Source organism: Barbus barbus, assembly GCF_936440315.1.
Source record: "Barbus barbus genome assembly, chromosome: 35".
Lineage (NCBI taxonomy): Eukaryota > Metazoa > Chordata > Actinopteri > Cypriniformes > Cyprinidae > Barbus > Barbus barbus.
The window spans coordinates 22,570,686-22,592,378 of record NC_136763.1 but is presented as its reverse complement, the minus strand read 5'-3'; the positions used below and the strand labels follow the sequence as shown (position 1 = coordinate 22,592,378).

At 37.9% G+C, this 21,693-nt stretch overlaps 1 protein-coding gene across 1 annotated transcript in view; it reads right to left on the bottom strand.

Annotated features, from left to right (window-relative positions):
• The window catches only part of LOC306855234 (arf-GAP with coiled-coil, ANK repeat and PH domain-containing protein 3-like), a 74,058-nt gene that overhangs the window by 37,677 nt on the left and 14,688 nt on the right, over positions 1–21,693 (bottom strand). The window contains exons 2-4 of the mRNA XM_079393768.1: positions 9,892–9,949; positions 7,817–7,936; positions 7,678–7,731 (exon numbers count right to left, since the gene is read on the bottom strand). Of these exons, the coding sequence (XP_079249894.1) occupies positions 7,678–7,731; positions 7,817–7,936; positions 9,892–9,949 (232 nt within the window). The remainder of the gene's footprint in view (positions 1–7,677; positions 7,732–7,816; positions 7,937–9,891; positions 9,950–21,693) is intronic.

Below are 21,693 nucleotides of genomic sequence, written 5' to 3'. Positions count from 1 at the left end.
CAAGCCCTTCAGCAGTGGAACAAAAGATGAGAGAACGAGAGAAAGCGATAAATGGGCACTTCAACTTCAGGCACTTTTTGGTCTCAGGGGTTGATGTTTATTAAATGAACACATTAACAAATACATTTTAATAAGCTTTTGTTCGTTATATACAGTCAAACCAAACATTATTCAGACACCAGATATATTTTTTTATAGTGCAGGACACCATAGCTCACTTATGTAAGTGAGGATAGCAAAATAAAGTGAACTGTGACATATTATACCCAAAAATTCTTCATACAGTGGACTACCAGTAAAATGGATAAAAAATAAGTGATTAGTGTTTAGTGTAAGTTTTTTTTTTATTGCTAATGCAACCTTTTTACACCACAGACTGAACAAAATCAAGCATTTCTTGGTAATTGGTTAACCTATATTGGTATTATCTAATTGTGTACTTAAATTTAACAGCTGAATAATTTTGGTTTATTGTAATCCATTGCATAATTTTCTATCAAAGTTATCTGACATTATCAAGATGAATTTGTTCTGACACAGTTTAACTCTGAGTTCTTCATATTTTATTACCATTTTCTAAAATATAGCGAATAAACTGTTATAATGTGAGAAATGTTGAAGGTGTCTGAATAAATTTTGGTTTGACCATATATCAATATGCCTTCGTCATTTATTTTTTGCTACTTTCCAAATTATAATTTATTATATATATATATATATATATATAATATTATATGTTTTAAATCATGGTTATCTGAAAAACAGCTCAATATCGACCTCAAACACATCGAGAAATCTCACAAATGAGCTCAGTTTTGCGTGATTTCTATGGCTCCATTAGGACCAGTAAAGGAGAACTGTATGGTATCAGCAGTTACTTGAGTCTTCGATCAGCGCTGAATCGCCACATTAATGAACCTCCTCTTAGCTGTTCACACACACACAGTGCCTTGCGAAAGTATTCATACCCCTTCATTTTTTTTCACGCTTTATGGGACAGTTGGAATTTAGCTCAGGAGCATTCATATTGCTTGTAGGTGTTACTAGACTTTGAGTGAAAGTAGCCTGTGGTAAATTCAATTGAATGGGTATGATTTGGAAAGGCACACACTTCTTAATAAAAGGCCCAACAGCTGATAATGCATATCAGAGCAAAAACCAAGCCCTGGGGTCAAAAGAACAGTCTGTAGAGCTCAGAAACAGGTTTGCGTCAAGCCACACATCTGGGGTGCTCAGAAAAAAAATTCTGCTTCATTGAAGGGTCACAGAAGCATGTAGTCTCTGTTACCCTTAAAAGGAAGAAGTTTGAAACAACCAGGATTCTTCTTAGAGCTGGCCTCCTGGCCAAACTGAGCAACTGATGGAGAAGGGCTTTGGTTAGTGTGGTGACGAAGAACCTGACGGTCACTCTAGTTGAGCTCCATGATCATATATGCAGATACAGTTGGGCAAAAAAGTATTTAGTCAGCCACCAATTGTGCAAGTTCATGAGAGACAGAATGGGGGGGAAAGAATCCAGGAAATCACATTGTAGGATTTTTAATGAATTAATTGGTGAATTCCTCTGTAAAATAAGTATTTGGTCACCTACAAACAAGCAAGATTTCTGGCTCTCGCAGACCTGTAACTTCTTCTTTAAGAGGCTCATCTGTCCTCCACTCGTTACCTGTATTAATGGCACCTGTTTGAACTCGTTATCAGTATAAAAGACACCTGTCCAAAACCTCAAACAGTCACACTACAAACTCTACTATGGCCAAGACCAAAGAGCTGTCGAAGGACACCAGAAACAAAATTGTAGACCGGCACCAGGCTGGGAAGACTGAATCTGCAATAGGCAAGCAGCTTGGTGTGAAGAAATCAACTGTGGGAGCAATTATTAGAAAATGGAAGACATACAAGACCACTGATAATCTCCCTCGATCTGGGGCTCCACGCAAGATCTCACCCCGTGGGGTCAAAATGATCACAAGAACGGTGAGCAAAAATCCCAGAACCACACAGGGGGACCTAGTGAATGACCTGCAGAGAGCTGGGACCAAAGTAAAAAAGGCTACCATCAGTAACACACTACGCCGCCAGGGACTCAAATGTGCCAGACGTGTCCCCTGCTTAAGCCAGTACATGTCCGGGCCCGTCTGAAGTTTGCTAGAGAGCATTTGGATGATCCAGAAGAGGATTGGGAGAATGTCATATGGTCAGATGAAACCAAAATAGAACTTTTTGGTAAAAACTCAACTTGTCGTGTTTGGAGGAGAAAGAATGCTGAGTTGCATCCAAAGAACACCATACCTACTGTGAAGCATGGGGGTGGAAACATCATGCATTGGGGCTGTTTTTCTGCAAAGGGACCAGGACGCCTGATCCGTGTAAAGGAAAGAATGAATGGGGCCATGTATCGTGAAATTTTGAGTGAAAACCTCCTTCCATCAGCAAGGTCATTGAAGATGAAACGTGGCTGGGTCTTTCAGCATGACAATGATCCCAAACACACCGCCCGGGCAACGAAGGAGTGGCTTCGTAAGAAGCATTTCGAGGTCCTGGAGTGGCCTAGCCAGTCTCCAGATCTCAACCCCATAGAAAATCTTTGGAGGGAGTTGAAAGTCTGTGTTGCCCAGCGACAGCCCCAAAACATCACTGCTCTAGAGGAGATCTGCATGGAGGAATGGGCCAAAATACCAGCAACAGTGTGTGAAAACCTTGTGAAGACTTACAGAAAACGTTTGACATCTGTCATTGCCAACAAAGGGTGTATAACAAAGTATTGAGATAAGTATTTGGTCAATAACAAAAGTTCATTTTCCACCATAATTTGCAAATAAATTCATTAAAAATCCTACAATGTGATTTCCTGGATTCTTTCCCCCCATTCTGTCTCTCATAGTTGAAGTGTACCTATGATGAAAATTACAGGCCTCTCTCATCTTTTTAAGTGGGAGAACTTGCACAATTGGTGGCTGACTAAATACTTTTTTGCCCAACTGTAGGAGAAACAGAAGGACAAACACCACTGCAACACTCCATCAATCTGGGCTTTATGAAAGTGTGGCAAGACTCAATCCTCTCTTCAGTGTAGACACATGAAAACACACTTAGAATTTGCAAAAAAGCACCTAAAGGACCCTCAGACTGTGAGAAATAATATGATCTGGTCTGATGAACCTAAATTCCAAGCATCATGTTTGAAGGAATGAATGAATGATGCATTTATATAGCGCTTTATTGTGTATTGCTGTACACCCAAAGCGCTTTACAATCATGTGGGGGGTCTCTCCTTAACCACCACCAGTGTGCAGCATCCACTTGGATGATGTAAAGGAAAGCAGGCACTGCTCATCACATGCGGAGTACCATCCCAAAAGTAAAGTGTGCTGGTAGCAGCCTCATGCTGTGCGGCTGTTTTTCAGTGGCAGGGACAGAGGGACATAGAGATATATAGATAGCCTTAATGAAAACCCAGTCCAGAGCATTCAGAGCCTCAGACGGGCAGAAGGTTTACCTTCCAACAGGACAATGGACCTAAACACACAGCAAGAGTGGCTTATAGACAACTCTGTGAATGTCCTTGAGTGGCCCAGCCAGAGCCTGAGCTTGAACCCAATCAAATATTTCTGGATAAACCTGAAAATGTGCGTCTGCCCCCATCCAACCTGACAGAGCTTGAGAGGTGAAGAGGTGAGGAGAAGAATAGCAGATAATTGCCAAATGATGATAAGCAAAGCTTGTCGCATCAAACAAAAAAAGACTTGAGGCTGTAAAGGTGCTTCAGCTAAATATTTAGGTATGAATACTTATGCAATGTACTTATTTCAGTTTTTTTATTTGTAATTAATTTACAAAGTTGTGACAATTCTGTTTTTGCTTTGTCAAAATGGTGTATGGAGTGTAGACTGATGTAGAAAAAAAACTAATTTAAAGCAGTTAACAAGGCAGCAACATAAAACGTGAAAAAATGAAGAGGTATGAATACTTATATATATATATATATATATATATATATATATATATGTATACACACACTGAATAGATATATAAAGTAAAAAAGAGAAAAGTTTTAAAAACTTTAATTTCTAAAAGTCTATGATTGAAGAAGCACTAAATACAATACAGGCTGAAGAGAATGTCTGAACACTCGGACCATAGAAAGGCAAACAGTCCCATCCAAATGTTCCAAACCGGTACGAGGAATATCAGATGGTAACCTCCTTTTCTTTGGAGCAGAAATGGAAGTGACACGCTTTGGAGGCAGACAGCATGTTCAGCACTTGGCTGCAAGCTGTTGGAATGGTCTTAATGTGACTCTGAACTGCCTGCTCAGCTTTTGACTTCCTGCGTTAAAAAAAAACAAAAAAAACTCTTCCATACGAGACCACTTTACAGAGCCCGGCAGCCAAATGGCTGGGCCGTTCATGAACTGTATACTTAAATTAGTTTAATTCAAAAAATGTGCTGCTGAAACATCGCAGGAAGAGAACAAGATCAATAACAAAGGGTTCCGTGTTGCTTTCAAGTGGAAAGAAAGCAAACTGGCTTTCAGACCCTCAGTTGTGGTTAAGCAAAAATGAAAATCTTGAAATGATAAAGAGTATAAGCCGATTCTTACTTCTTTACTAAGTTACATAATGCAGCAATAGGCGAGTTCTGGAGCTTTTAGCAGGAAGTAAAGCGCAAAATTGATGTCCTCAAAGGCAACTAGAAACTGCAGTAAAGGTTGTGATACTTCTTTAGCGTGTGTCATGGTACTGTCGTGAAAATGCATTGAAGAATTAGTTTTTTCTTGCACACAAAAAGTATTCTCGTAGCTTCATAACATTATGGTTGAACCACTGATATCACATGGACTATTTTAACGATGTCCATACTATCATTTGGTGCCTTGAATGTGTCAGTTGCGTTGCTGTCTAAAGCTCTCGGATTTAATCAAAAATATCTTAATTTGTGTGCCGAAGATGAAAATAAAGGTCTTATAAGTTTGGAACGACATGAGGGTGAATAATTAATGACAAAACTTTCATTTTTGGGTGAACTGTTCCTTTAAGTTTAAAAACTATAAAATGATTTTCCCAGGAACAAATTAACAGATTAAGACTTTAAACTTTGCCAGCATCTGATAACGTTTCACAGAAGAGGACGCATATTGAGAAATGGCTCTATTGATGAAATATATCCTTTAAAAGCATCAAAGCGCTTTTAAATCAGGTTTTTTGTTTCAAAAATCACATGCTACGTCTCATTCTATTCCCTATTTTGTGAATCAAATACAGGCACTAACAAGAGCCGTATTCCACTGAACACTGAAATATGGCATATCCTCAAATTTACACAGTATCCGAGAAAACAAAAATCAATATTTTCAGTACATGAACCTACTGTAGTATGGAGAACACAAAGAGCCAATGACATTGGATGTCATTGACGACAAACTTGGTGCAATGCGTCTTGAGGCACTGAGTTTAAAGTGTGCGTGTTCAAGATGTCAGACATAGACGAATCTACCCAGAAGCAGCATAGAGCTTGTTTGGTAGTCGGTATAACAGCACAGCTTCTACAGGTATGACAACACTCCTGTTATCACCTTTAAAATCACAAGTGAAAAACGCTCTCTCATTACTCATTCGCTCATTTCTATGGCCTCCTTTTACACTCCTCAGCGCCAAACAGATAATATCAGTAATTACACTCGGTGGGGAGGTAGTGAGGCGTCACATTGACAGGTTCGTTCAAATTACGACTGCCTGGATTCCAACAACTCAAACTGTAGACCATTTACACTGCCTGATCAAAAGACACACAGGCTTTCATTCAATTACAGTAATTACTATAGATTTACACAATTCTAGCACAAATTTGTTGCCAAGCTAACAGGACAGGACGAGCATCAAATACATCTTACTTTGCTTAAAAAGTCTTATGGTGAAATGAACCTTTAACGGTGATCGCCATTCTGCATTAACACTAAATAAAAGTAGAAAAATGGTGAAAACTAAAATAATATTGTCTATTATTATTAGGAATAAGAGGCAAAAACACAAAGTGCCTGTCAGCGCTGATAGCTTCATGGTCAGTGCACCAGCTTATATAGCGGCATTGCGCTTTGGGCGTCCCGAGTTCGAGTCCTGGCTCGTGGACCTTTCTCAATCCCGCCCCCATCTATCTCCCACTTCAACGAACTGTCCTGTCATAATAAAGGCTAAAAACACCAAAAAACAAAAACAAATGAATCCTGATTTAAATAATAATAATAATACTATCTGCCCTCCCCCATCTAGAGGCAGTGATTCGCAGCATCCAGGGACTTGGCAGCGATGGGCGTCCTGGATTTATGAGGCAGGCAGATTAGATCCAGAGTAAAATGGCCAGGCTTCAGATTTATAGAGTGGCAGGTTAACAGCTTTGACCCGAGAAAAACAGGAGAGAGCAGGAACAAGAGGAGTGAATTAAAGTAATGTCCTTTCAGCACACATCTGTCGTTCCCCCCATAGACAGACAGCTGTGTGTAAGAATCAAGAAGCAGTGTTGTTATTGTAACTAAAATCATAAGTGTACTTTTTTTTTCATTACTTTGTTAAAGCTGAAATATAAAACAAAATATTACTGTTAGATGAAAATTTAGTTCCCTTGGCACAAATTGTCTGTAGAACTATGATAGTTTTTAAAATGGTCCCCTAGTTCCCCTAAACCCCCCTACATTTTATTTATAAAAATAATTGTATTTGGGAATCGGTTTACTTTTTTTTTTTTTTTTCTTTTTTATATAATGTGAATTGTGTGGAGTGAGACGTTTTCGCCAAATTTGAGTAAACGAGTTCATTTGAGGGTGTGACCTTTCTGGCAAAGTGCAGGAATTCAGTGTTCACCGCAGTCATGTTTCACAAAAACAGTTTATCACAAGAATAAACTGAGTCTAATTACCCATAAAAGCAGCGAGAATGACCAAGAAAGTCAGCGAACAAAGGAAACGTCGAACTGTTTCTGTTCAAATGCTGCTGATGCTACAAGCAGGAAGGGATCAGCAGTCTTTGGGCTGACAATTAAAAAGCCACAAGTCCTTTAAACCACAGCCCTGGTATTTCCTCTTTCTTTAAAAGCGAAGGTGGCTACGGTAACAGGAGACATGTCGAGCTCTGCACACTGATTGCCACTCTGTCTCTGTTTTCAATTACAGGAAAACACCCCAAAACTCTTGCATGATGACGTACTCCGTCTCAGATGAACCAATAAATGTGATTAGTCACCCACTAAAATGAGTGGTTTCACCATTTTACATTGATCTGTGGTGCTCAAGTTCGAATTCAGCTTGCAACATTTCCAATTCCTCCTTTAGATCCTAAACATTTCCTGTCCTAATTAGATTTACTTCTCAATAAAAGTGACAGAAAGGTGAAACATTTTGAATCTCGACACAAGTCCGTGCACTAAAATGCCTTTTATGACTTTGAAAAAAGAAACACATATAATGTGAAACGCCCCGTGTAAAAAGATCCATGTTCTCTGGGTTGAGTTACACCCCACGGCACACGTAATACGGTTTCACAATAAAAACACCCATGAGAGAACTGCAGGCCCCGCCAGGTTAACATGATGAATCATTATGACCTCGGACTGAAACGTGTGCATGTGTGTTTTGTTATGGGACATGTGACCATGCAGAGCGAGCCTGAGGGAAATGTGTCTTACCATGTGATAGTTAACGATTTCCTGAAGGCTCTCGCCACACTTTTCAAGACATTCCTGAAATGAAACAAATAATCAAAAAAATCAACACGGCTCATGAAAGTCTGACTATTACCCGAGTCATTTAGAAATAAAGACTTACTGAGATCATCTCCTCCTTTTTGCAGTGGTGAGACAGGTCTCGAATGCCGTTGACGAAGAGTTTATTGGCACTGATGTACACACGACCCGCTTCGATCATCCCGCTGCACAGCTTAACCAGCTGATGGACAGAGAGAAACAGATCAATTAAATTACATAACATTGGAGTTCAGTGATCTCTTTTTAGATATGCTTCTCAAATATAAATGTAATATAACTAGCCTGTTTTCTTTCAGGTGGTCGTTTGCGCTGTTTGCTTTGACTGAGACTGTGAGCAAACCATGCGAGTTGACATTCTCTTGTGAAAGTGCAATCATTTTAATGAAATGTGATTTTTTTTTTAAATCACTAACAATTTATATATTTTTTTTATTATATGATTATATTTTTGATTATGTTTGGTTATATTTTTTTATTTTATAAAACGGATAGTTCCGGTCCTTGACTCTGATTGGTTGAGCCGCGTTCGAAGCCGTTGTAAATTAAACTACAAACCTACACCTGCTCGACAACAACTGCTTCTGAGGAACTACATTGTTTGGTGGAAGAATACAGTTTTTATTAATATCATTACAGTTTATTTGCTCCGTTTTATTACTACGTATATGGAATAACCGTTTTATAAAAGCAATAAGCCCCGTGAAGCCGTGGTTTACGGTGAATTTATAACAGCTAAGGGGGTTTCCGCTTGGCGTCGTACCTAACAACGCCCCTTAGCTGTTATAAATTCACTGGCATCTTGGGACTCATTGCTTTAATATATGGTTATATTTTTTATTATATATGATTATATTTTGATTATATAATTTAATATTTTTAACTTTCGTGAAAGCACATCTTAATCTGACACAGAAGAGAAAACAATAGCTGAATAAAGCTGATATTTTAGTTTTATTTGCACACAAAAAGTATTCTCGTAGCGTCATGAAAAAACCACTGATATCACACGGACTATTTTAACGATGTCCTTACTACCTTTTTGGGCCTTGAAAATATCAGTTGCGTTGCTGTCTATGGAGAAAGCTCTCGGATTTCATCAAAATGTCTTAATTTGTGTTCGGAAGATGAACAAAAGGTGGAACGACATGATGATGGATAACACAATTTTCATTTTTGGGAGAACTATGCCTTTAACTATTACAGTGCAGCACTAAACAATGTATATTGATTATAATTTGTATAGCCTAACCATAGTTTTACTACAAATACCAAGATTATACTATGGTTAGTGTAGCAAAACCATGGTTAATGTTTTTTTTTTTTTTTTGGAGGGGGGGCTTTAATTGTAGTAAAAAAAGGGACAATTTTCATAAGAGAAAAAAGACTAGACTGAGACTGTAAACGTCCTCTTTGTCGTTATGCTATGCTTCCACATGAAATGCTAATGCTATGCTATCCTGAATTCTTTTTTTTCTTATTATATAAATGGACAAAATACACAACGAGCTAATGTGAAGATGGTCATGTGTAGCACAGTGAACATGTAAGTTTGCTCTGAATCAGCTAATAGAGGAGAAATTTCAACTAACATGTTCATATTTAATTCAGTTCTACACCTCAAGAACCATATAGTTTTATTTATTATTGTTTACAATTTTAGCAGTGGATGATTTCGACTCTCTAGCATGTTGTGCTTTGTTCTCAGTGAATGCTAGCATGCTAAAAGCTGCTTTGAGAAGAATTAGCTTTATTTCAGTTATCAAAGCAGCACTTTTGTTATCAATTTAAGGCCTTCAGCAATACATATAGCTTAGCCAATGAAAGCTTACGTAGCAGATTTGGAGGCTTCTGCTAACACCCTGAAGCAGAAGAGACCTGCAAGACTGCAGTTCCCCGATGCAAATATTCAGCATCTTAATGCTAAATGGCTTTCTCTCTCGAATTCCCCTAATCTTGTATGGCGTACGAGCTGGGATTTAGCTCGGTGCACATTTGTTATGCTGTTTTATCCAGGCAGTAATGCGCTAGTGCTTAGTTAGCTGAGCATTAAGAAGGCCTCAAACATCTCAGTTAAACAAGGCAAAGACGACACTGATCAAATGAAATGAAGTTATTTCAAACAGAGTTTATTCATACCTTATCCAGCTTGGCTTCTATCTCCACAACATCAGTCTCAACTTCATCGATATTCGCCCTGCAGAGACACAAGAAAACACATTATTCATTAGATGATAGATATATCAAAGTCATTTCTGATTGGTTATATGAAAGGCTAAACAAAACCATTCACATTTTGGTATTATTTTACTTATTTATTTATTTTACAGATATTGTGATTTATTAATCCATAAATACCATGACATTTTTTGGGCAATAACACTGACATTTTACTAATTTAACCATAAATAGATGTTTCTAAGAAGTTGTTTGTAATGAATTTCACAATTTTTTTTTTTTTTTGACAATGTATTTAACCTCAAACGATCAATCCGTTCCAGACACAAGCTGACAAAAAAATTTAATCCAATATTTGGTAATAATACACAGGCCATTTTTGACCAGGAGTACCACAAATGTAATTAGGCTACACACACACATATATACATATATATATACATATATATATATATATATATATATATATATTTTTTTTTTTTTTTAAATAATAAAATACAAAATAAAATAAAAATACAAAAGTATAAAAATGATCAAATATAATTTGGGGCAGTTGTTATACCCTGTGTGAGCAAAGTCATATAGTTTTAGTCCAATACGATAACATTAGTTAACATTTTCAGGAAAAATGCTGTATTCTCAGGGTCAAAACGACCGGAATGCAACACGAGGATTAAAACATTTGTTTTTTAAAGAAATATTTTGTATTATTATGTTTTAATGTAGTTATATCATACCAAACGGACATTGTTGAGTTTATGCCACCCAAAAAAATAGCTAAATAAATTTCTGAATTCAGAAAAAAAAAAGTCAATGTATTTTTAATGCATGGACAAAAATTAAGTCAAGACACTGAACTAGGAACAATGCCTTATAGTAAACACTAGTAAGTGTCTGCCATCAGTCATCCTCTATATAGATGTGCACTCAGTTTCAATAGAGGCTTTTAAGCTGTATTTAGTTGATGTGGATGCATCTCTTATTATACTATTGCCCCTTTAACGTCAATGACCTACAGTTGATCCCAGAGCCTATTTGTAGCCAATATAGATTGACTGTATCAATTTACATCTTCACATTATCTCTCTCTGCAGCAGGCATGCTCTGGGATTAGGTTACACCTTTATGAACACCAATTTCATAAATGGATCTCACACTACCTTAAAGCCTTCTTATTCCAGTTTAGACTCCAGCTAAAAGCTGTTGTTCTTAGTCAGCTCACCACAGTTGGTGCATGTTAGAAGAAACCCTGTTGAGACGTCTGAGGTTTTCTCCCCACGGCTCATCCTCCCACACAGCATGCTCTGTTACTTAGATTTATCACGTTAGCTAACTCAAACAGGGCCGAGAGGAATCCAGGCATCAAGCATATGTGTGGCTCTGCTTGCAGCCTTGCTCACATATCCAGTATAATGTATATCACACAGTAATCTTTCTATAATTCGGTAAATATCATTACCATCGTTGTACTGCTACAGTAGACAGTTGTTTGTAATGAAATTCTCATTTGAAGCTGTTTATTTAATTCTAATGTAACAGTCAGGCTCTGAAAGTAAAAATCCCCAAACCCTTTGAAAACATACCAGCTGTGAGCTATATAATGGTATATGCTTTTTATTTATGAAATAATCATGTTTAAGAGCAGAATTCCTCAGCAACCATCCAGTGAAGCACTGTATATATTCATATTTTGCAATAAACATAAATGTTGTTTTATATTTCTCCACCATTTTACTTTGTCAGCTGCAATGCTTCATGGGATTGTAGTTATTTTCCTTACTTAAGCTGTTAATTATACAGGCTTGTTGTCTGATTTTTGCTTTTTTTGTGCCAAATTTATTTTTGTAATCTTATGACCTCATAGCTGGTTGGTTTGGTTCACGGCTTATAACTCTTTTATTAAAGAAAAGGTTCTTATGGAAAAAAGAATAAAAAATAAATAAATAAAAAAACTTGCAGAACCAAGGCTACTGAAAAAATGCACTATATTAATGCAGGTTGCTTTTTCTCTTGGCAACTGTAAACAGACGACTGATTAACATTGGTCAGCATCTCCAAAACCATTTTTACTACTGAAATAACACATTTCTAGGCAAAATGGTACATTCAACAAAAGGGGGAATTATATATACACAGAGTACAGTGTGTATATATATGAAGAGTTTATTTGCAAAAACCGATAAACGGCGTGTGTTGATGACGAGCCGTGAGACAAGCGAACAGTTTAACAAGTGTATCTTTACTTGAGATGCAGGAGTTAGTCTAGTCAACACACATGAAACTTCTCTACAATAACACTCTTGAGCATGCGTAGACGCGAGCTTAGGAACTGACCATTTAAAGCAACAGAACACTCATGTTCTACACGGTGCATTATTCTCCACATATAACCCTACCATGTTTTGTCCAGAAAGCTGGTATTGTCCACTTTCAAGGCATCGCGAGTTCACGTTTTACTGCAGAAGCCGACAAGTGCCCTTGTTGTTTGTGAACAGACGCCGATAAGTCCATTTTAGCGAATCAGCACGCTGTATTCAGGTCAGGTGACAAGACTGCTTTCACTTTGAAAAGACGCGCTAGCTAAGAGGAGTTTCGTCAAAACTGACTAAAAGTGATCGAGGATGGATAATTTCGACAAACTTGATGGACCTGTGATATCTTCGTCAGGGCGTAAAAGGAAAAGAAAAGCTGAAATGTTTTCACGGAGCCTTGCAAAAGCAGCGTGTTACAATGGTGAGGGAAAAGCTCTGTGTAATGCGTGTAATCACATCCATAAATCTATGATCACAACAACAACAACGTTTGTCAGGCATCTACATTGTCATCTGAGGAGATTGCAAAGATTAAACAAGTGTTTTTTTAAACTCTAAAACATGAAATGTGGCGTTATCTGCTTTTGCAATAATACAAACATTTAATATGTAAAAAAAATACTTTCAATGAAATTTAATTTGGTAAATTACCTGTATTTCTTTAAGTTATTATTACTTACACATACACACACACACACACACATCAGCTGAGCCGAAATGGCATAACATTTAATTTGATGGAATAATATGCACTAATAAATATTGCTTTCAAAAATGTCATTTTGACATATTAATAAAGTAAATGCATTTGTTGAACATTTATGCGTGCATGCCGCTTACCATCACTTTCTACTGTTAAATCACAGTAAAGAGCGGCATGTCATGGGTTAATTGCATCATTACATAGATAAAAGTCTGAACAACAAAAACAACAACAACAAACAAGTAATATCGGCTACCCATATGTCTGGATATGCTTCTTCTTAGTCATTTGATTATCTTCTGCTTTGGAAGATACTGTCAGATTGTGTTTCTTGGAAAACTTGACGCCAAGCATTAATCGTTTCTGCCATCTCTGGCCACATGAGAGTTTCTGTCCCTAATGCACCACGGCCTCCTGGGGCCACTCAACCATCAGCCCAAATGCATCCACACGACGAACAAACACTTAAAAACCACAGGACAACAGGCTGAAAGGTCAGTTGTCATGGCAACCCCCTAAGTGGGGCACAGAGGTCGCAGTGGGGGGGCTTCTGCTCTGCTTGTGTGTGGATACTAACAAGACATTGTTATGAGTCATGAGCAATCAATACTCCACAGACCTACATACACACAGACACAAACCCATTTAAACACCTCTCATCTCCGCTGCAGTCACTAGCCTTCTGGGACAGACTGTTGAGCAGCTCTAAGTCAGTTTAAACCCTTCAATGCCGCAGCTAAATAGATGGAGAGGAAACAGCTCACAGTAAAGGTCAACTGGAACGGACTGACAACTGCAACATGCAAATGTTTTGTTTCTGCTGAGGAATGTGGGTCAATTATATATATATATATATATATATATATATAAAAAACATAAAAAAAATGCAATTCATACATAAATTACTTCGATAACACCTCTTCTATGATGAACATGTTTGCTATTTCTTTTGGGATCATAAATCAGGCATCAGGCTGTTACAGCTGTCCTATATGAAGCTCCTAAAGGGAAATTAAATGATCATGCTTTTAAATATATTTAAAAACATTTTTGAAAGTAAAAATGTATTTATGGAAAGTTTTTTTTTTTTTTACACTTTTTGGTTATACCACATCACATTTTCAAAAATTTTTTTAACCATATGAAACTATCATGAATACAAAGGAAAGACTCTTAAGAACCGGACACGTGTTTTAAACTAGAGTTTTTTTTGGACACTATTTAGTCATTGACCCATTGCTCTTAGCAATGTCAGAGGACATTATGAGAGCCAAGACGCAGAGCTCAGACAGTGCCCTGGCTCAGGTCTCAGCGCTGATGGTTCTCTCAAGGGAGAGGGAGAGTGTGGAGCTGCAAAGCCAAAACAGCACTTACAGAAGGTGTGGGCCATCACTGAGAGCACCTCTTGGACTAATCTCCGAGACTGATGCTACAAGTATTGTGCAATAACCTGTTCAAACTAAAATTCTCAATGTGCATTTGTAATACAAGAACGTCCTTATTTTTGTTCTGAGGATGTCGCGCTCATGATCGCTGGACTGCATATGAGCTGTGATGAGTGGCAAGGATGCCACATTCCCATGATCTATTGTTAGGAAGACCCCAAGCATGTACAAACAGCTGAATAAGCCCTTCAAGTTGCCCAGCAGGTGGGCTTTTCCAGTGAGTTTAGGTACTGACTCCTAAAACACCCCCGGCAGCTGCTGCAGCATCAACTAATGAAATAAAAGCACGCTAACAGGTAAGGGGGGGGTTATCATGGAAAAAAATCATATTTTCTTTGCCTTACCCAATTGTAAGTCGCTTTGGATAAAAGCATCTGCAAAAGGAATAAATGTAAATGTATAAACTGAATACAAACTCAAAAATGTCCTCAAGCTGGTTGCCTTAAACATTTTAGGCAACAAAATCTATTTTGTTTTTGAAACATTAAAACTATTTATGCATTTGTACTTTGAGAAAGTAAAGTAAGGGATTACGCTTAATTTTTCTTGAATTTAATTACAGTTACTTCTAATGTAATTGCATTAAATATGGTAGAGAATGTAGGAGAATTCTACATAAAACAACAGTGATTTAACATCAAAATTGAACATTTATTGTTAATATGCATGTTTTAAATGTAACATGCTCGCTTTAAATACTTTGGTCAGTTCACAAATAATTTCTGCAATTTAATATTAATTATTTGAAAGAATTAAAAGAGTCTTATTGTGTTCACTTGCATCATTGTATTCAACTGGTCAAGGTTAATTTGTTTAGAAAATAATTAAAAATAAGTAATGCAATAATTTTGCATAATTTTACTGACTAACAGTATTAGTGGATTTCAGAAAAACATGACCGTCTCTGCTGCCTGCAGATACAGAATTAGCCTGGCACAGTTTTGTTCAGCAAAGGGTCTTGGGCGCAGTATGTTGCCATGATACCATGAGTCCAATGACGTGATATCACAGTTTATGAGACAACATTTCTCATTTACAGTGACTGGACAGCTTTAGACCATCTGCTGGTGCACTGATCCAACACCTGACCAATCTGTCATATTTTATGCATTATTAAATGTGATAATGTTGTCAAAAGACATTGACATAATTTACACTTTCATAACTTGGAAATGTTCTAAAAGATGTCATACATTTATGATGTCGGGTGTGTCCCGAATCCTTGCTGCCAAAGACAAAATGTTTCACATCTAATTTTAATTTCAAATCCACTAGATCACAGAAGCACTAACTTCATGGTCAGATGAGGGATTTTGGGTGGATGCTTAGACTGCACGGTCACACACATTCAGCTATGTTTGCATGCATGTGTCTGTTCAGATGAGACGGGACACTTAACCCTGCGTTCTAACCATTATCTGGTAGGATAGATTGGCTGACTCCACCCCCTTTCTCTGGGATGTGCACTGTTGACACGAGTGAGCGGCCGGACACTGGTGTGATGTGGTGGTGGGGGGGGGCACGTGTCTTTCATCTTAAGCTCGGCTGCGCAGCCTCCCATCCATCCATCCATTCGTAAGCTATTCTTAACCCCACGCGAGCATGTGCATGTGCGTAAGCATCACATGAGTCTGCGCTCATAACTTTCCGCCTGACATTTCAGATCAGCCCTGAGGTAAGACTCAGAGGCCTGGAGTTTCTTCATTTAAACAGCTCTGTGGCCAAACCCACCGCTTTATATATATATATCTGTCAGCTTCAGGCTACAATGATCTAAAGGCAACAATTTAACAAAACAAACACTGATAACATTGGAAAAACTGCTGGGTGCAGATGGATGTAAAATATGCACAACATTTTAAACACAACGTGAATCATGAATAATGAATCAGTCTGTTATGATCACCCATGAAATGATCATTTTAAGCTAATGTAATTTTTTTGGTCCATGTTCAAATATTATCTGTTTTTCTTTTCTATTTATTTTCAATATGCAGGTTAATTTTCTTGAAAATGTAACTCTTTTTAGCTTAAACAGTATGAAAATGGCTTGACTGCTTGCTTATTTTTTTTTGTTTGTTTATAGACATGTCTAATATTACCCCCCCCAAAAAAAAAAAAAAAAATTCACATGAATGCCTTTCTTTTGAACTTTATATGAATCAAAGAATCCTGAAAAAATGTCTGTGGTTTCCACAAAAATATTAAGCAGCTGTTTTCAACATTGATGATGATAATAAGAATACGAAGAATACAAAAACGAAGAATTTGAATTTGCTGAGCCATTTGATGGCCAAGATAAGCAATTTTGAGAGGTGGGGGGGGGGATTTTAAAAATATGACTGCTTTAAAAGTACAAATTTTATATCTAAGTCATCTGATTTGAATGATTTCCCACAGATCTCTCTCATTTAATCAGCTAAAATCAGAGACAGTTCTTTGTTTTCTCTCTTACCGCTCAGTTTGAATGATCTTGATTCTCAGTCCAACACAAGATGACCGAGTCATGTGACCTCTAAGAGCGTGAAACAGCCAAACACAGCTGCAATACAGCTATATATCGTCTATATATGAAGGATGCACTCAGATGTGGGGAATTATAAAGACACCTGCGCGTCTACTCAAATGCTACGCTGTGTTCGGAGTCCGAGCGGAGCTAAGCACATTCCCTGAGCTGCTTCCGCTCACAAAGCCCGGACTGTTGAGCAAACACACTCAATAGGCCAACACAGGGGCTGTTTTCATCCGCTGAATGACTGGGGCCTTCAGGACACACAGCAAACGGATCACTGAATATCAATCTGTGTCCACATGTGTCCGCTATTTACAGGCTTTACTTTATAAGCAACCAAAACAACAAATGTGAGGCGCTTTATCTGCAAAACTGAAAGAACAGAGGATCTTTTTTCGAGTTGAAGACGCAGACAAATTTGTTTGGTTTCACAACGACTGGTAGGTTCGGGTGCACAATGCCTTCAGCTAAAATAGAGGATTTTGCATGTGCTCACATTCTTGATTCAACATTTGGATGTTTCATTTATTGAACATGCATGAATGATTGCTTTTTTGCAAAGTTTTATTTACAGCAAAGGAAAACCTGTCTCCTCTTGGCTTACATCAAAATCCTTGGACATCCTCATTTTGTACTTCTAATTCATGACAGGTTTTTTTGTTTTGCTCTCTCCTCTGCACTTCCGCATTCATCACTTCTCACCGGGGCTTACGCTACGCCATCCGTCTTGTGAACACGTGTAAGAAAGTTAAGGGTAGCTAGAGATTACGGTTTATAAAGTTTTAAATATGGATATTTTTCTTACACAAACCCATCGATTCACTTCAGAAGGCCTGTATTAACCCCTGGAGCCATGTGGAGCACTTTTTATGATGGATGGATGCACTTTATTGGACTTCAAAATCTCAACACCCATTCACTGCCATTATGAAGCTTGGAAGAGCCAGGATATTTTTTAAATAGAACTGTATTCGATTGTATTCGTCTGAAAGAAAAAAGTCATGTACATGGCTTTTTGAAGAAATGACAAAAGTCTTTTGAAGCCATGACAAAAGTCATGGCTTGAGGGCGAGTAAATCATGGGGTAATTTTCAATTTTGGGTGAACTATCCCATTAAGATACTAAAGTGGAATGTAAAATGTTGCTTTTTGCAATAACCCAAATTAAGATGATTTAAGTGCATGTAAATGGGGTCAGTGAGTCACAACATCATGACGTTTGCAGCATCACATCAAGGACTCTGCCGGTGGCCATGTAGACTCACTAGCATTAAACGTCACTGGAGTTTGTTTGATCATCCTGGTATAACACCGCCTTCTAAATCAGAGAGCAGCATTGAGAGATAATGACAAGGGTCTCACCCTCCAAACCCACAGAGAGCGTGAGAGCCTCCTAGATCATGGTGTCGTATGTCAACTTGCTAACTGTAACATGAAGGTATGATCCCGTTTATCACCCCTTTAACTGGTCGCACTGGAAAAAGCACGTTATAATGACTTTCAGATGGTGTAGAGGAAGAGAAGGAAGAGTCTTCAGCTGCAGCCCATCAGCTGTACAGCATCTGTTAGTGAGGGTGTGTAGCTGTCCTGTTTAATGGAGTGAGCTTTTCCCAATCCCCAAATCTTGGAACATGGGAAAAGGGGCCACAGGAGTTGGAGAAAATCCAGAGTTGAGAAGAAACGACAGTTGCCAGATGTTCCCATCTGTCTTGAGCAATATCTTCTGTAGTCCAAGGTCCATGAGAGTCACTGTTGTGAGAAGTATTACCCCAGTCCACTTGAATGAGGTCCAAACGTCTGAACAGGAGAATGACCAGATGAGAAGGTGGCAGAATCAGAAGGGGTGTTTTGCCAAATAGTTCCCTCAGGAGCAGGACTGTTTGCTTGAGCGACAGTTTAGAGAAAAACCAACCCAAGTGCAAAGACCTCATTTGTGGTGAGAGAAAAACAAGTACTAAAAGTATTGGCCAGGCTGGGTTTACTTTGGCCTCAATCTTTCCTCTGCAAACTTCAGGGGAGCAAATGGCACCTTTTCCCTAAGTGAGCTAAAGACCTACGCCAAGTATTAGGCAACACTGCGTGGCTTAAAACCGTTAGACATCTGTACAGAGTACATGATCTGTTCTGAGGCAAAAACACAAGCATTACTGTTTATACAGCACTATATTTGAACTGTTTTTATTCCTGTTCCTTAATGTTCAAATATTACATCACCGTTTCAGTACCTACACGTTCGGTACGGAGTATGTGTTTAACAAATCATCATCACGCTTGTTCAGTCTGTCAAATTTGTTCTCCTTTATAAAATCACTAAGTTAAATGATGTTGTATCATCAAGATATACTGATATTGAACTATTCATAAATCAAATATAATGGAGTCAATTGCACTTATTTATTGTGGACACTTATTTGTAGAGTTTAAAACACCTGTCAGGTTATTAGAACAGCATTTTTTTTGCATTCATTTTGGTTTCATAAGGTTTTGAAAAACATTTATGAAACTTTCAAGGAAAGTTTAAATGTGATTTCTCTAAATGTAATACGGTGTGATTTTATCAAGTAATAAAATATTTTTCTTACACCTTGAATGCACGGGAGTCTCTAAAAATCTCAAACATTTTAAATGCATTTCTTAAGGTAAAACAGTATTTTTACAAATATCATGAATCATGCATTCTCATATGTCATTGAGTTTTTGGGGAGTTGCACCACTTGACATGAATTTTCGCAACCTGAACAAATCTCGTCCTGTTATAAAAATGTCAAATTAGGGGTTACATTTCCTTTTTTCTTTATAATAGTTGCAGCATATGACTTTGTTGGTTGCACCTCATGACTCTGGTATGGCAGAACATTGGCAGAACATTTTGTGAAACATTAATAAGCTTGAATTGGCCAAACTACTTATGGTTACTTTGAAAGAACTTCATTTGCCTTTACCAACCTGGTTCTCATATGTCATTTCCTTTTTTGCTTCATACTGGTTGCACCATATGACTATATTGGTTGTGCCACATGACTTTGGCAGTAAAGTTGTGTCAAATATTTGGCAAAATATTAGGCAGGCAATAAAATGCCAAACTACGTATAGTTACAACTTAATTTGCCTTAACCAACCAGGTGCTCATAACCTGTGGTCATCCAGCAAGGAATTACAGAGCAGCACTGAAGGCTAACTCATCACATCCTGTACTGCTAATGGAGTCTGTCACGGCCTCATCTGCAGGGTGAATAATCAAGTTGCTCCTGTAACGGCTACTGCCTTACATGGGAATCGCTTTTTAAGAGGATGATGGGAAATGGTGTTTTTACTGGCTTGTTTTAGCAACCATAGTCTGGGACTAAGTGAGATCAAACTGAAAAACCAGGCATGTTTTCTGCCACTGAAAACATTAATGTGTCATATCATATCTGATGGAGCCCCAACTTCTGTAGCCACTTTAAACCCAACATGCAATCTTATTTTCAATTGCTTGCTTTACATCTGCTGATGTGGAGCACCACAAACCAATAATTACACCTGATCATAAGTCATAAATGTACTTTCAATGCAATTTATGGGGCTTAACAATACACACGACAGATCAACACGGCGTCAGAATGCATGGAAATCTAAGAGTACTCAGGCCCACCCATGCAGCGTGTTCACCAGCCAGACGATTCAAACCAATTCCAGAATGACTGTGGTTTGACTTCCCTCCAGAAACCTCAAATATCTCAGAGAGGCAGACTGAAAAATCCAGAATAAAAAAAACACCCTCTGCTCAAAGCAATCCAGTAAAGTATGGTCATTAACCACAACGGTTAAATTACCATAGGACACATTATTTGTAAAAAGGACGTCAATATTTCATAAAGCCAGATACAGTATGGTTTTGCCATCTGGATGCGGAATTCCTTGGCGTCGCCACTTATAGATGATCAATTCTACAACAATCCTCCTTTCTCAGGATTAGTTGTGCACAACTTCCAGAAACAAGTTAACTTCTAGAACAGCCTGGTAATTGTTCCTGGCTAGTCAAAGTCTTTTCATAATCATGTTCTGAACAAGCATACTTTTTACTAGCTACGTGTATGGGTCATGATGGATGACTAGTTGTCAATTAGGTTGGTCAACTAGTTCAACAACATTTTTCTTATTTATATTTTTAGTGTTGATTTGAACTACAATGTTTTAATTAGCATGCTAACTGGATGCTCCACCCTATATATATAGTTTGTGTGGCGAAACTCTTTTGCAACAGCAGCATCATTAAATTCATCGCAGGCTAAACAAATAGCTAACTAAAAAACAACAATGAAAAAGGTTTCTAAAGCTTTGGGTATATAACATGCATCTTATAATCATTACCTACAAAGAATTCTGGCGAATTCAAAACCATCTTAAGAAATTGTTTACCTAAAAATGAAAATTCACTCACCCTCACGCCATTCCAGATGTAGATTAATGAAATCACGTTTGGATCCCCTGCAGTGAATGGGTGCCGTCAGAATGAGTGTCCAAACAGATGAAAAAAAAAAAAAAAACATCACAATAATCCACAAGTAATCCACACCACTCCAGTCAATCAATGAATGTCTTTTAAAGTGAAAAGCTGTGCGTTTCATCATTAATACTTCTAGCTATAATATTGCTTTCTCCAGCGAAAACTCTAGTCTGAATCAAGAGAGAAATGTGTACAAATCGAGCACCGTATACAAGTTTTGATGTGACCTCACTGGAGGAATCGTTATTATGGATTATGGATTCATATTTTGGCCAGAAGCAATGGTCTGAATCCTTTGTGGA